Here is a 15,952-nt window from a genome sequence, read left to right as displayed (position 1 = left end):
CCTTCATTTAGACCAGTTTCCTTTATCTCCTTGACTTCCAAATTGGTATCTCATCACTTCATACTATTTGCTTCTTTATATCATACATCAAGGTTAGTTCATAGCATGGAAGTCTCTTCATCCTTTTTCAGGGATTCATCAACCTCCTCTAGACCAACTTCCTAATTTCCCAGAGGTTCTAGTGGCCCTGGTGAACCAAGGAATCATTAAAGCTGCACCCCCTTCCTAAGTAGGGAAAGGTTTTTATTCCAGCATATTCCTGCTTCCTTGAAAAGGAGGTCACTTAAAGACCTATTCTGGATCTCTCCCAGCTCAACACCTTTATCAACGTCCCTTCTTTTCAAGTGCTTACTCTTAAAACCCTGTTTCCTCTTTTACTATACCAGGTTTTGCTGATATCTGAAAGAAGTTCACCTTCATATCCATATGCACCCTCTTTTCAGGAAGTTTTTCTGTGCTTCCTTTCATTTCAGTTCTCCTTTGCCCTTTGGCTTCTATACCGCCCCAAGGGTATTCACAAAATGCTTAGCTCCTGTTATTTATTTCTGCAGGCTGCAAGATATTCAGATTTTTCTTTATCTAGATTACCTTTTGCTTCACACGCATTCTTCCAATCACCTGTTAAAGGATCTAGAGTTCACCATCTCTCTTCTTCAAAGTCTGAAGTTCACTATCAACTTCCAAAAGTCCGTCCTAACTCACTCTTAGGATCATGTGCATCTGGGTTGCAGGATTCAGACAGTGCCAATGCTGACCTCTCTTCCACCTCAAACACTTTGTCGTTGATAGCCCTCTTTTCGTCTCTTCTTCCACTGACTGACATGCCAAGTCTTTGAGTTTCTTTGGGCCTTGGTATTCAAGGTCTCTTCTATTCCAAAGTTCCCTCTTGTCAGACTGCATATGTGGAAGCTTCAATGGTACCTCAAGTCAGTTTTGCTGCAGCATTGTTACCCTCTGCATTTCGGTGTACCTCTCCTTCCCTGACTAAGGAAGGAATAAGAGTGGTGGATTCAACAGTTTGCTCTTAACATAGGCCTGCCCTTTCAGCCTCCAGTCCCTTCTCAAGAGCTGTTCACCAATGCCTTAGACATGGTTTGGGGGGCTTCTTTTGGTCACCTGAAAGTTCAGGGTCTCTGCCTCCCTATCAGAAGTCAGACCATATCAACATCAAAGGGATGAGAGCTCTGATTTTGGCCCTTCAAGTTTTTCATCCCATGTTATCTCCAATCTCGTTGAAAGTGTACACAGACAACATTATAGTGATGTGGTATGTCAATAAGTAGGGAGGCGCAAAATCTTAGCTCCTCTACATGATGGCTCTTCAGGCTTGGAAAGTGGCTCTCAGTTATCAGTTAACTTTTCAAGCAGTATACATTCCTTTAGAGCACAATCTAGTAGCAGACTCTCTGAGCAGGTCCAAAACACAAGCTTATGAATGGATGTTTCACAGAGACATGTTTCTGGGCATTGCCCATTGGTTGCTTATTCCTCGGGTAGATTGTTTTGCCTCCCATCTAAACAGACAGCTTCTTCACTTCTGTTCCAGAGTGCCATGCCATCTGGTGTGTAAGACAGATGCCATTTCTTTTCTTTGAAAGGGGATGTTTCTTTATGCTTTCCCATCTCTTCTACTTCCAAGAGTCCTGCAGAAGATTCAGCTGGACTCTACAAAAATCTTGCTAGCGACTCCCTTTTGGCCAGGACAGTATTTGTTTCCCCTCTTAATGCATCTGGCCAGGGGCAATCACCACTGTTACCTCACCAGTTGGATCTCTTCACACAGGGCAAGAGGTCTTTCATCCATCTTCACTTGTCCACTCTCCAACTGACACTGTGGGTGATAGGGTTTTGATTCCTTTCAGCTACCTGTTTTGTCAGAATGGGGTCAGGGCTTTACAGGAGGCAAGAAAACCCTCAACCAGAATATCTTATATGTCCAAATGGAGAAGATTTTCTGCATAGTGCCATGCTAGTAAGGAGTCCCCTTTTTTAGTAGGGTTCCCTGTGGTCCTCTCATAGTTGTGTGAGTTGATCCAGTCTGGGTTGGCCTATTCTTCTGTGAAGTCCCATTTCTCAGCCATTTCTGCTAGTCTGACCTTGAATCCTCCTTTAGCTTCTCATTTTCAGGTCAAACAATTTTTTAAAGGTGTCTCGTATATTAGGCCTCCACGGAAACCTATTCTTCCTCCTTGGAACCTTAATTTTGTTTTGGAAAAATTGACTCAGGGTCCCTTTGAGCCTCTAGATTCTAATTTTTTTGCAGCATCATACCTAGTAAATGAGTTGTCCTTGAATCAGTCGTTACAACTCTTTTCCTTTTTCTCAGTCTGCTAATGAGAGGGTCCTGCATACCTTGGATATGCACAGACAGCTCAGGTACTAGTTGGAAAAAACTAAGGTGATTCTTAAGTCTGATTAGCTTTTTCTTTCCTTTCATCTCAGGTCATTGAGTTTGGCTGTTTCTAAGCAAACCATCTCCTCCTGGATATCTAAGGCCATTTCATTTTGTTATACTTTTCATGGCAAATCTCTGTCTCTTCTGTTATAGCTCATTCTGCTAGATCTGTTGCTTCTTCTGGTGCCTTTTGAAGAGGTTAGACACCAATACCATCCTTGAAGCTGCTGCTTGGTCTTCAGTGCATACATTTTCTAAGTATTACAAGTTGGATATGGTTTCTAGGGCCAGAGCAGGTTCTATTGAAATCATTTTATTGGATTTATTGAGGGTCTTCTCAGCCATCCATATCCTGTTCTGTTTCTTGAGTTTTTTTACTCTCCCTTCTGTTTTGAATACTGCAGCAGTGATATAGAAGGACATAGCACAGTTGTGTAAAATCTTACCATACAGTAAATGTCCTTCTCTTGACTGTTGCAGTAGTTGCTCACTCCCTCCAACCCCTTCTTTTTTTGTTCTGTTTTTTTTTTTTTTTTGTTGTTAGTTTGTTTTAGATTCCCTTCTGGTTGAGGGTTTTCCATTTTCTTCTGTATTTTTCCTTCTGCATGTGCATGGACATATTTGTCCTATGGAAACTATTCTCTTATGGGGCAATTGAGTACTGGGCAGTTGCACCCTTATGTCTGTTTTATGCCCTACGTTCTGTGCCGGGAGCATAAGTGTGATGTATGCCACATACAAGATCATTAGGCTTTTGTACATATTGACCAAGTGTCAGGCTGCCCTAAGTGGGAGATCCTTTCTGTTTTGAATACTGCAACAGTGAAGAGAAGAACATTGACTGTTATGGTAAGATTTTATACAACTGTAGTTTATGTTTATATGAATCACACAGCAGTTACTGGTGAAAGAGAATAAGGACCTAGCCAACTGAAAATTTTGTAATAATTATGTAGGGGTCTAACACAGAGTAAACCTGAATACTTTTTTTGAGATTTCTTTATTAATATGCTATTCAAGTATCCAACAATGGTCAATAGCTAGCACACACACTATGTAGCCAGTGAATCTGGACAGTAGCTATTATCTACTTCACCTGGTTTGTGCTTTAATAAATGCATCTTAATCAGTAGTCCACTTTTACCCTATCTTTCAAAGAAGAAAAATCTCTCCATTCATCCGCCTGATTCTCCAGCAACTAATGTATGTTACATGACAGAAATAATCATTTGCATACAGAGGTATGCATGGTTTAATGTGTATGTGTGCGCAGACACACAAGCACACACACACACACACACACACACACACATATATATATATATATATATATATATATATATACACACACACACACACACACACACACACATATATATATATATATATATATATATATATATAGTGGACAGCAGAAGTCACTGGTCTGGTAGCAGTCATTAGTCAATAAAGGAATATGGTTGTATTCCTTACAAACAACAAATACAGGTTCTTCTGAAATAATAATTTGGAATAACAATACAACTTAAACTACTTTTAAGAGTAGTACTAAACAACAGAAACAATCTCTTTTAGCAAGTCTCTTTGGGAATCTCAGCAAATCTTTTTTTGGGCAGGATACATATCCTGGTTCCTTCTGTTATCTTATTCTAGGTCCCTCTTTAGTCTGTAGAGTTTTACCCAGAACCACTGCTCAGCAAGAAAACGTTTCGCTAGGATGGGACAACAACTCAGAAGTGACTTGCTTCAGCCCTCCTTTTATACACCACTGATCGGCATCATTCATAGGTTCATAGGTGTGTACTAGGCTAATGGCTCTGGAGCCTTTACAAGCCTAGCCCATAGGACTACCCTGGCGTTGTGCCACCCGGCCTTAATTTCCAGTGCCTCTGTTGAGTACAGCCACTGGAGTGATCCCCAGGGTGAATTTTCTATTTCCCATCCACTTATCAAGATTTCTCTTGAAGAGGGCCAGTGAGGTGCTCTGTTTGACATGTATGGGAAGCATGTTCTATAGTATGGTCAGTCTCTGGGTTATGAACCTGTCCTGTTGATTGTGGTAATGAGGTAGAGGTCTCAGGACCATGTGGTGCAGAATGACTGGGATTTCTTTAGATGTAGCTTTTCTAACAGAGATGGGTCAAACAGAGCTTTGTAAGTCAAGCAGAGATCACCTCTAAGTAGGTGATATGAGACAGAGAATAGTAGGAGTTTTTTGAGTCTGTCCATATAGGACGTGTTTAAGGCCTAAGATCCTTTTTTGTGAGGTACTTTTGTGGCCTCTCCAGCTGTTGCAGGTGTCTAGTGAGGTACATGCCAAATGGGGCATTGTACTCAATGACTGGCCTAATGAGGGAAGAGTAGAGGGAGTAGAGGGAGAAAATGACCTCTTTCTTCCTGGATGAAAACCCTTAGCAATTAGATGTGCCACATAGAAGGACTTTCTCACCACAGTGGCAATGTGGTGGTCAAAAGAGAGGTTGCTGGCAACCTGTGTTCCCAGATCTCTTATAACACCTTCTGTGTTCAGTGGACTACCATCAATGTGGTAATTCATGGGAAATGGGTTTTTCCCAAAGGGGATGATGACACATTTTTTGGCACTGAGCTTAAGGCCATGGTTCTGACACCAATTATTGGTTTCAGTGAGGCCTTTCTTTAGGATGTCAACATCACTTGGGGCGTTAATAATAGCTCCCAACTTACAATTGTCTGCAAACTTTGTCAGCCAGAGTCCCTTTGTGTTGGCCTGGACTTCAGAAAAGTAGATACCAAACAGGAGATGACCCAGGACCGAACCCTGTGGGACTCCATTCATGACTGTTCGGCAGTCTGACTTGGAGTCTGCTACTTTCACACTGTGCGTTCTATTTCTGAGCCAACCCACCTAGTAATGTATGGGTTGATGCCTAGCTTAGTGAGCTTTTCTATGATTCCTGAGTGGGGAATGCTGTCAAAGGCCTTGGACAGATCACAGTAGGCTGTATGAACCACCTTGCCTTCATCCACAGCTCTAGTGACTGACTCAAAGAAGTCGACTAGGTTGAGCAGGTATGATCTACCCTACACAAAACCAAACTGTGTGGGATCCAGAGTTGGAGACTCCCTATATCCTTGTTTATTTGGTCCATGATGATGCGTTTCATAGCTTTGCATATCAGACTCGTCAGGCTAATGGAATGATAGTTCCCAGGGTTTGTAATCGCTCCTCCCTTGTGGAGAAGATGACTGTAGCAGTGTGCCACTTGGTAGGGACAAAGCCTGAGGTGAGGGTGTGGTTGAACAGGCCACACAGCTGAGGTGCCATTTCACTCTGTAGTTGTAGAACATAGCCTGGGATATTGTCAGGTCCTATAGAAGCTGTATTCTTGGCCTTGGGCAGTGCTGTTTTAACCTGTGCAATAGTAATACTGGGTGCCTGGCAATCTACTGGTATTGTGAATGTTCCTTGGCAACATCTGTTGGCTCGGTATAGGAGTTACCATTGTGTAGTAGCTCGGAGCAAATCTGAGTATTGCTGGGGAGATTCTTTACATAACTATAGAAGACCTTCTGATTGTTTTTACCATCTGCTGCAGACCTGTTTTCATAGCTAGCTTTAGAGGATTTGGTGAGGGATCTCAACTTTTTGTTGAGGCTGATAAGGGAGTTTTCCAGTCTTGGGACTTCACCTTATTCTGCATCAGTTTCCTCCTTCTGTTGTAGAGTTTGTTTATGGCAGAGAACCACCAGATTGGCTTCCTTTTTTTGGAGGAGAGCATCTTGGTTCTATTGGGTATGATGAGATCCATGCATTTGCATACGTGTTCGTACAGTGCATTGGTGTATGATTTGGTGGTCATACAACTATTCTCCATTCGCATGGGTGCTGTGAAGTCAGCCACTTCTGTTTTTAGGAGCCCAAAGTCAGCTTTGGAGAAGTTTTTCATGGTGGTTAACTTTGTGAGGGGGGCAGAGGGATGTGTATTTCCAAGGTGATTAGTTTGTGGTCAGATCTAACCAGGGAGGAGTTGACTATTGGTGTAGAGCAACGGTCACCCATGTTAGTAATGACCAGGTCAAGGATGTTGCTACCTCTAGTGGGAGTACGAATGAGCTGATCCAGGGCATTGGAATTAATGAATTCCAGGAAACGTTGGGCAAGTGTATTGGTACATGAGTATTTTTCCCAGTTAATGGAGGGGTAGTTGAAGTTGCCCAGTATGAGAGTGTTAGGTTGGAACCTAATATTCTCTATGGTGCTTAGGAATGTGGATTTTGAGTCTTGAGACATGGTTGGGAACCTATAGCAGGCTATAACCTAAATCGCTGTCTTACCCAATGTTAGCTGCACCTGAAGTATCTCTGATGCGTTATGTTGGGCCACCAGTCTAGATGTGTGCACATCCTTTATGAATATGGAAACACCACCACCTTTAGAGCTTCAGTCCAAGTTCTGGCTCTGAAAGGTGTGGAGTGAGTTATAGCCTGGTAGTACATGGGTGCTTTCTGCTACTTAAAACCAGGTCTCTGTTACAGCACAAATGTCGATGTTCTCCATTTTGAAGAGCGCTTCAAGCTACTGCATTTTGAAATTTAGACTTCTAGCAATGAGCAGTATGACCCTCAGATTGCATTTGTTTGTAGCTTTTACGATGATAATTTAGTTTTTGAAACACCACCTAAAAAAGACACTATAGGGGTGGCAAGATCCTTGGCCGGTATCCCGAAGCCCAGGGGTGACAGATGTAGGCCATCTCTGGCAAACCATTGAGATCTGTCAATCATGTCATCCGAGGCAGACAGATACTGGATCCCCTTAGAATGACACCAGAAACTTAGCCAATTGTTGAAATCAAACATTTTCTGCTTGTACTGTGGTATCATTCTGGGTGATGGTAGAATGCTGCTCATGGCTAGGGTCATATCCGGCTGGGCTACATAATCTGAGAGGTCCTCCATGTCTCTTTTCATGTAGTCCAGGGAGGTACATCTCAGTTCATTCACACCTACATGTACAATGACAGAGTCATATTTGTATCTGTTGTTGAGAGACCTGAGTGCATGCGTTATGTGGCAGATCCTGGCACCTGACAGGCAGCTGCCTGTTACTTTCTCCTTATTCAACATAGTGAGTGGGACATCAGTGTGCCTCACTATCAAGTCACCTATAACTAGTGTTTTGGGCATGCTGTTTTGTCTTGGGGGCTTTGGTTGAGTGGCACACTGTTTAGGAAAGTTATTTGTCTCATGATTAGTGTTGTGTTGTGGTGTTCGAGTCCATTTCTGCCTTGGAGGTCTCTGATGTTTGTGTAGATTTTTATTGAGAGCCTCCACGAAGGTGGGTATGTGGTTTGTGTTTTTATGTAAAGGCAGTGCTGGTGTGTGTTCTGGAGGGCTATGTGTTCCATGTGGTGTGGTGCAAGTGCTGACCTTCTCCTCTTGCCCAGCTATTCTGGTCTTGGCTTCCAGTTTGGATATATAAGTGCATCTCTTGCAAGTCTGAGTGTTGGGAGGTAAGAAGAGAGGGTTGTCAGTGTACATGAAGCAGTTGCTACATTGACTCAGGATGTTCAAGTTCACTAGGTTAATAGTAGAAAACACAGGGAACTGACCTGTAGACATGCCTGGAGGGGTGGGCATTAATAATAAGTACTGGAGCTGTTTCCTTGTAGAACATTAAGTGCTGGTAGCACTTTTGTGTGCTACAATAATTGCTACAAAAGTCTGGTAAAGTGCTAGACTAATAATCTAGTAAAAGTGCAGTAGAGGAGAGAACTAGCAGATCTAAGGGAAAACATTGAAGAGCAGACATTTGCACCACTCAGAAGCTTACAAACAGTCCTGGATACAGCAAATCTGTACCTGGAATAGACTAGTTACAGAACAGGCAGAAAACAAGTGCAAATGTGGGCTTTTAAACCAGAAAGTTGAAAGAGATGGAAAAACTGTCTACACAGCCAATCAACTACATTTTCTGTCCCAGAAACTACTCCTCTTGTGGTAGATAGGCTACCTAATGCTTACCACTCCCACTGATAAGCTAGAAGGCTTCCCTTCAACACAGAAGGCTTGGGGGGGGGGGGGGCTCAGAAGCTTACAAACAGTCCTGGATAGAGCAAATCTGTATCTGGACTAGACTAGCTACAGGAAAGGTGGGAAACAAGCACAAATGTGGGATTTTAAGCCAGAAAGTTGAAAGAGATGGAGAAAACTGCCCAAACAACAAATAAACTATAATTTCTGGGCAAGCAACCACTCCTCTTGTGGTAGATAGGCTACCTATTGCTTACCATTCCCACTCAATAAGCTAGAAGGCTTCCCTCCAACACAGAAAGGCTTGTGGGGCTTAGAGGCTTACAAACAGTCCTGAATACAGCAATCTGTACCTGGACTAGACTAGTTACAGGAAAGGCAGGAAACAAGCACAAACGCAGGCTTTTAAACCAGAAAGTTGAAAGATATGGAAAAACTCCCTAAACGACCAATAAACTACAATTTCTGGGCCAGAAACCACTTCTCTTGTGGTAAATAGGCAACCTAGTGCTTACCACTCCCACTGATAAGCTAGAAGGCTTCCCTCCAACACAGGCTTAGGGGGCTCAGAAGCTTACAAACAGTCCTGTTTACAGCAAATCTGTGTCTGGACTAGACAAGTTACAGGAAAGGCAGGAAACAAGCTTAGATTTTTTTTTTACAGAAAAGCAGCTAAAACAGCACTAAAACAATTCCAGTGCAGTGCAAGCTAACACACTTGCATGTGTAGCAATATTAAAGCAAATACAGTTTAAATAAATGCAATTTATTCAAACTGTATTCTGAACTGAATTCAATTATTGTTTTATTCAACTTTGAACAGTTAAAAAGTGCCAAAAATATACTTACCAAATGAGAAGCACACTCAGTCAGAACACAAGGAGATTCTAGCAGTTATTTTAGTAAAGTAGAAAGGGAGAAAGGAAGAACAGAAGATAATTGGTTAAGAACCTAAGTGGGTTGACCTTCTCAAATGTTTTCTCTGTATTAGGTAGAATGAGCTAATGACACTGGATTGGAAAGAGTGTCCTAGATCAAATTTTCTGTAGGGGCGGGCAACTGCAAAGCCACCAAGTATAAGAACAAGACACCAATAGGGAGGGTGGATGGGAAACTATTACAGCTAATAGCTACAGTATTACAGCTCATAGCTACAGTAGTTTAGGCAGAAATGTTTATCACAGCAGAAAAATAGCCACTAAATGAAAATTTTAAACAGATAAAGGAGCAAGGAGACGCTAGAGAATGCGTTTAACTGCAAACAATTCAGTTATATGATACACTCCTTGGCAGGAAATCAGAAGAAGCAAACAGATGTTTAACAAATGAAGAAAATTTCCAGTTAATACCTTACAAACAGTGCTCTGTGTTCTCTATCAGCAAAAGATGGCTGCCAGAAACACAGGAAACTCAACAAACAAAACAACCAGTGGGAGTGGTGAGCATTGTACTGCCTATCTAACACTAGAGGAGTGGTTTCCAGCTCTGAAATTGTAATTTTATTAGCCTTTTTGGGCTGATTTCTATCCCTTTCAACTTTCTGGCTTAAAAATGTGTGTGTTTGCACATTTTTCACATCATGCAGCACTGCAAGGCTACAGTTAAATTATTCCAGGTGCCAGAATGTCTGCTCTTCAAATTTTCCCTTAGAATTAACTGGTTTCTCAGTAGTAGCACTAAAATCTGAACCCCTGTGACTAGCACTTGCTCTAGAACCTGCTGGAAAGCACTAGGAAGCCTGAAACTGATACAAGCACTCAACTCTCCTTGTCAATAAGGAGAAATTAATTGTAGGCACTAGACAGCCTATAATTGCAAAGTACCTTGCAAAGGTAACGGAAAACAGCTGTTATACTTTACAAAAAAAGCATCTAAACAGGCATGTCCAAGGGTCAGCTTCCGGTGATTTCTCCTGTCCAACTGGTGAATCTGGGCATTCTGGGGCAATGCAGCAACTGCCTCATGTACCTCCTCCTACCACCCAACACTACAACCTGCAAGAGATGCACTTACATAGCCAAACTGGAAGCAAAGCTCTCTCCGGCCAAGATTGTGCTAGACTGTCAAGAGGAGAAGATTAACACCTGCACTACACCTCAAGCAACTTATAGCCCTTCAAAACCCACACCATCAACACCCACACATAGCAACACTAAACCCACATATGTGGAGGCCCTTAACATTAACCTGCCCAAGCAACAAGGACCTCCGAAGCTGAAATGCAAACAAATACCAGTCACAACCAAAGTGACACATAGCTCACAACACCAGTGTGCCTCCCAACAACAGCCCCTAAGGCAAGACAATGTACCTAACACTTTAGTCATAGGTGACTCTATAGTCAGGCACACTGATGTCCCACTAACCAGGTTGAATAAGGAGAAAATTAAAGTCATCTGCCTGTTGGGAGCCAGGATCCACCACATAACGCATGCACTCAAGTCACTCCACAACAAGTACAAATACGACTCTGTCATTGTCCATGCTGGAGTGAATGACTTGAGACATACCTCCCTGGACTACATGAAAAGAGACATGGAAGAGCTCTCAGATCATGTGGCCCAGGCAGGTATGACCCTAGCCCTGAGTAGCATCCTGCCTTTGCCCAGAATGATACCACAGTATAAGGACAAAATGATTGACTTCAATAATTGGCTAAGCTTCTGGTGTCATTCAAAGGGGATCCAGTATCTGTCGGCCTGGGAAGACATGATCAACAAACCGCAATACTGTGCCAGAGATTGTCTGCACCTGTCACCCCTGGGATTCAGGTTACTGTCTAAAACTCTAGCCACCCCTATAGTGCCTTTTTTAGGCAAGGTTCAAAGGACAAAACCACCAGCGTAACAGATAGAAGCATGCAAAATCTGAAGGTAATGCTACTCAATGCTAGAAGTCTAAACCTCAAAATGCACTCTCTCGAGGCACTCCTAAAAATGGAGAACATCGATATCTGTGCAGTAACTGAGACTTGGTTCAAGGCTCCAGAGATCACCCCTGCAATACAGACTACAACTCTTACCACACTTTTCGGCCACAAAACCAAAACCAAAACACTAAAGGTGGAGGAATGTCCATATTCACCAAGGATATTCACACCTCCAGGCTAGTTGCCCAACACAATGCATCTGAAATTCTCTAGGTGCAAATAACACTAGGTAAGACTGCAATCCAAATTGCAGCTTGCTACAGATCCCCCACCATGCCCCATGATTCTCACTACACCTTTCTAAACATACTGGAAAATATTAAGATACAACCAAACACCCTAATACTGGGTGATTTCAACTACCCTGCCATTAATCGGGAAAACTACTCGGGTACCAACTCATTTTCCCAACGGTTCTTGGAATTCATAAATTCCAACGCCCTGGATCTTCTAATCCATTGTCCCACCAGGGGTTCCAATATCCTAGAACATTACCAACATGGGAGATAGGTGCTCTACACCAGTGTTCACCCCCTCATTGGTCAGGTCTGACCATAAGCAAATCACCCTTGACATCCACATCCCACCCCCAGCCCCCAGTAAGGAAACCTCCTTAAAAAACTTCTCCAAAGCCAACTTCATGCTACTGAAGTCAGAAGTGACAAACTTCATGACACCCATGCAGAAGGGATCTGAAAGTTCGACTGTAGAATCTTACACTAAGGCACTGTATGAGCACATCCACTTGTGCATGAATCATGCCATCCCAAATAGAACCAAGATGCTCTCCTCCAAAAAAAGAAAGCCAATATGGGGGTCCCCTGCTATAAACAAACTATACAACAGAAGCAAGAAACTGTTGCTGAAAAGAGGAAAATCCCAGGATGAAAAAAACTCCTTCACCAGCCTTAGTAAGAAGCTGAGATCCCTCATAATATCCTCAAAAGCTAGTGACAAAAATAAAATTGCCAAAGATTCCAAAGACAAGCACAAGGCATTCTATAGTTATGTCAAGAATCTAAATGGCAATTCTCAGATCTGCTCCGAGCTTCAACAGAATGGTATTAAATATACTGATGCCAAGAATATTGCCAATATCCTGGCAGATCGATTTAGTGCCAACTTCACCCCCTCTCACCCCCTAAAGGACCCATCTCAATACCAAAAGATTGCCAAATTCCTGTAATCACGGCCACACAGGTAGAAACCGCACTCTCCAAAGCTAAGAATACAGCATCCATGGGACCAGATGACATCCCAGGCTGTGTACTACATGAACTACAAAATGAACTGGCACCTCACCTAAGTGCCATGTTTAATCATAGCCTCACCTCAGGCTATGTGGCCACTGAGTGGAGCATAGCTACAGTTATCCCAATCCACAAGGGGAGATCCACCTTGGATCCCGGGAACTACCGTCCGATCAGTCTGATGAGCCTGATCTGCAAGGGCATGGAACGCATTATCATGGAACTTATAAACAAAGACATTGGCAATCTTCAAACACTGGACCCCACCCAGCTTGGGTTTGTGAAGGGCCGATCTTGTCTCCTGAACCTGATTGACTTCTTCTAATCAGTCTCTAGAGCTGTGGACAAGGGTAAGGCGGTCCACACAGCCTATCTGGACCTTGCCAAGGCCTTCAACACCATCCCCCACTCTAGAATCATAGATAAACTTACTAAGCTGGGCATAAATCCCTATGTCACTCAATGGGTTGCCAACTGGCTTACTAACAGAACCCAGACTGTAAAAGTAGCCGACTCCAAATCCAGCTCCAGACAAGTGACAAGTGGAGTACCTCAGGGTTCAGTCCTGGGACCACTCTTGTTTGGCATCTACTTCTCTGAAGTACAGGCCAACACTAAGGGACTCTGGCTAACAAAGTTTGTAGATGACTGCAAACTGGGAGCCATTATTGAATCCCCAAATGATGTGGATATTCTACATAAGGGCCTTACAGAGACAGAAGCCTGGTGCAAGAGCCATGGGCTCAGGCTTAATGCCAAGAAATGTATAGTTATCCTCTTTGGAAAAAAACATGTACCCATAAATTGCCACATAGGTGGCAGTACACTAAACATCAAAAGTGTGATGAGATACTTAGGGACACAGGTGGACAGTGGTCACACTTTCCATAACCACATCACCACAACGGTCAGGAAATCCTTCTATGTGGCACAACTCATCACTAAGGGCTTTTCATCCAGAAAAAAGGAGGTCATTGTCCCACTGTACTCATCCCTCATTAGACCCATTATAGAGTATAATGCCCCATTTGGTATGTACCTCACAAGACATCTGCAACAGCTGGAAAGGCCACAGAAATACCTCACTAAAAGAATCACAGGCCTAAAGCAGATGCCATATGCTGACCATCTAAAAAAACTCCAGCTATACTCTGTGCATTTTGTCTACTCAGAGGCAATCTCTGCTTAACATACAAGGCTATGGCAAACCCTGAGCTGTTGGACATGCTCCACTTAAAGAAATTCCAATCCCTCAGAGCCACACGCTCCAGGGATCTAAACCTTGTCATCACAATGAACAAAACATGCTGGAGGGATAGGTTCCTGATCCAGAGACTCCCCATACTCTGGGATAGACTGCCTATACATGTCAAGCAGAGCATCTCCTTGGCCCTCTTCAAAAGGAACCTTGATGATTGTATAGGAAATTCACTCCGTGGATCATGTCAGTCACCCTACTAGACAGGGGTTCAGAGAAGTAAATATTGTGGGAAGAAATATCCAGGGAATTGTTATGGCTAGGCTTGTATAGGCCCTAGGCCCGCTAGCCTAGTACCAGCCTATGAACCAGGCCTGGATAACAGCAGGCCTGTATCCAGACAATGCTACCTGACAATGAAAAATACAGTCAAAACAGTATAAAACAGTACACAGATGCAGTAAAACAGTAAAAAAAAGCTTTATAACAATGCAGTGCAAAATCTAGTAGATTAGCTGTTTAGCACAATTATAAGCATTAAAAAGTGCAATACATTGAAAGTAAATGTAAGAAATAACTTATTCTGCTCTAGGAGTCTTAGGGAATTTCTGCTTTGTCCCAGTAATGAATCACCACTCTACAGCCTAATCAAATCTTTGAAAACCTACTCTAACAAATACAGCAAGCTTCTTGCCTTTCTTAAAGAAATATTTCAATATAAAATTGTAGTTTTATTTAAAAAAAAAATAGCACGAGTTTTATATCAAATAAATTTAAAACAGCATCATTTACATTCTTTTATGTCACTTTCTCTTCATGTTGATATGTTACTCAGTCAGATATACCAAATTATACTATATTGACTGATTCTCCACCAAAGTTTGAAACACTCACAGTTTTAGACACATTAGATGGTCTGTGTGCTTTAGACAGACCATTTTTACTGCAGTGGTTCAAGCCTCAGCTATGTTGCAGTATGAATTTGAATGTTTGCTAGGAGAGTAATGTTTATGAAGCTGGAAATTGATGTTGTAATGATGAATGTTGTTAGTGCATACGCTCTGCAAGTTGGGCGTGAGATGGATGAGAAAGAAGAATTTTGGAGTGAGTTGGATGAAGTGATGGTGAGTGTACCAAAGGGTGAGAGACTGGTGATTGGAGCGGATTTCAATGGGCATGTTGGTGAAGGGAACAGAGAGGATGAGGAAGTGATGGGCAGGAATGGTGTAAGGAAAGGAATGCAGAAGGTCAGATGGTAGTGGATTTTTTGAAAAGGATGGACATGGCTGTGGTGAATACATATTTTAAGAAGAGGGAGGAGCATAGGGTGACATACAAGAGTGGAGGAAGATGCACACAGGAGGATTATATTCTATGCAGGAGGGCCAATCTAAAGAAGATTGGAGACTGTAAAGTAGTGACAGGGGAAAGTGTAGTTAGACAGCATAGAATGGTGGTCTGTAGGATGACGTTGGTGATAAAGAAGAGGAGGACAAGTGTGAGAGCAGTGCCAAGGATCAAATGGTGGAAGTTGAAAAAGGGTGATTGTGAGGTGGAGTTCAGGGAAGAGTTAAAACAGGCACTGAGGGGCAGTGAAAAGTTACCAAATAGCTGGGTAACTACAGCAGAGATGGTAAGAGAGACAGCTAGAAAGGTGATTGGTGTAACATCTGGACAGAGGGAGGAGGACAAGGAGACCTGGTGGTGGAATGAGGAAGTACAGGAGAGTATACAGAGGAAGAGGCTGGTGAAGAAGAAGTGGGATTGTCAAAGAGATGAAGAAAGTAGACAGGAGTATAAGGAGATGAGGAGCATGGCAAAGAGAGAGGTGGTGAAGGCTAAGGATAAGGCATGTGGAGAGCTGTATGAAAGGTTGGACACTAAAGAGGGAGAAAAGGACCTGACTAGACAGAGGGACTGAGCTGGGAAAGATGTGCAGCAGGTAAGGGTGATAAAGGATAGTGAGGAAAACATACCCACAACCAAGGAGAGTGTGTTGAGTAAATGGAAAGAGTATTTTAAGGGGCTGATGGATGAAGAGAATGAGAGAGAGAAGGTTGAATGATGCGGGGATAGTGAATCAGGAAGTTAAATAGATTAGCAAGGAGGAAGTATTGACAGCTATGAAGAGGATGAAGAACGGAAAGGCTGTTGGTCCAGATGAC

General features: G+C 42.7%; 2 protein-coding genes across 2 annotated transcripts in view; one reads left to right on the top strand and one right to left on the bottom strand.

Moving 5' to 3' along the window:
• The window catches only part of LOC122808383 (IgGFc-binding protein-like), a 122,330-nt gene extending 119,741 nt beyond the window's left edge, over positions 1-2,589 (top strand). Inside the window, exon 4 of the mRNA XM_044079349.1 lies at positions 2,549-2,589. Coding sequence (XP_043935284.1) covers positions 2,549-2,589 — 41 coding nt within the window. The remainder of the gene's footprint in view (positions 1-2,548) is intronic.
• A 590-nt stretch (positions 2,590-3,179) lies between these two features.
• Positions 3,180-15,952, bottom strand: part of LOC122808382 (alpha-tectorin-like) — a 182,503-nt gene continuing 169,730 nt past the window's right edge. The window contains exon 11 of the mRNA XM_044079347.1: positions 3,180-3,209. Within this exon, the coding sequence (XP_043935282.1) occupies positions 3,180-3,209 (30 nt within the window). The remainder of the gene's footprint in view (positions 3,210-15,952) is intronic.

Source organism: Protopterus annectens, chromosome 8.part0 (assembly GCF_019279795.1).
Source record: "Protopterus annectens isolate FY-2018-M chromosome 8.part0, PAN1.0, whole genome shotgun sequence".
Lineage (NCBI taxonomy): Eukaryota > Metazoa > Chordata > Ceratodontiformes > Protopteridae > Protopterus > Protopterus annectens.
This window is presented reverse-complemented; position numbering and strand designations above follow the sequence as displayed.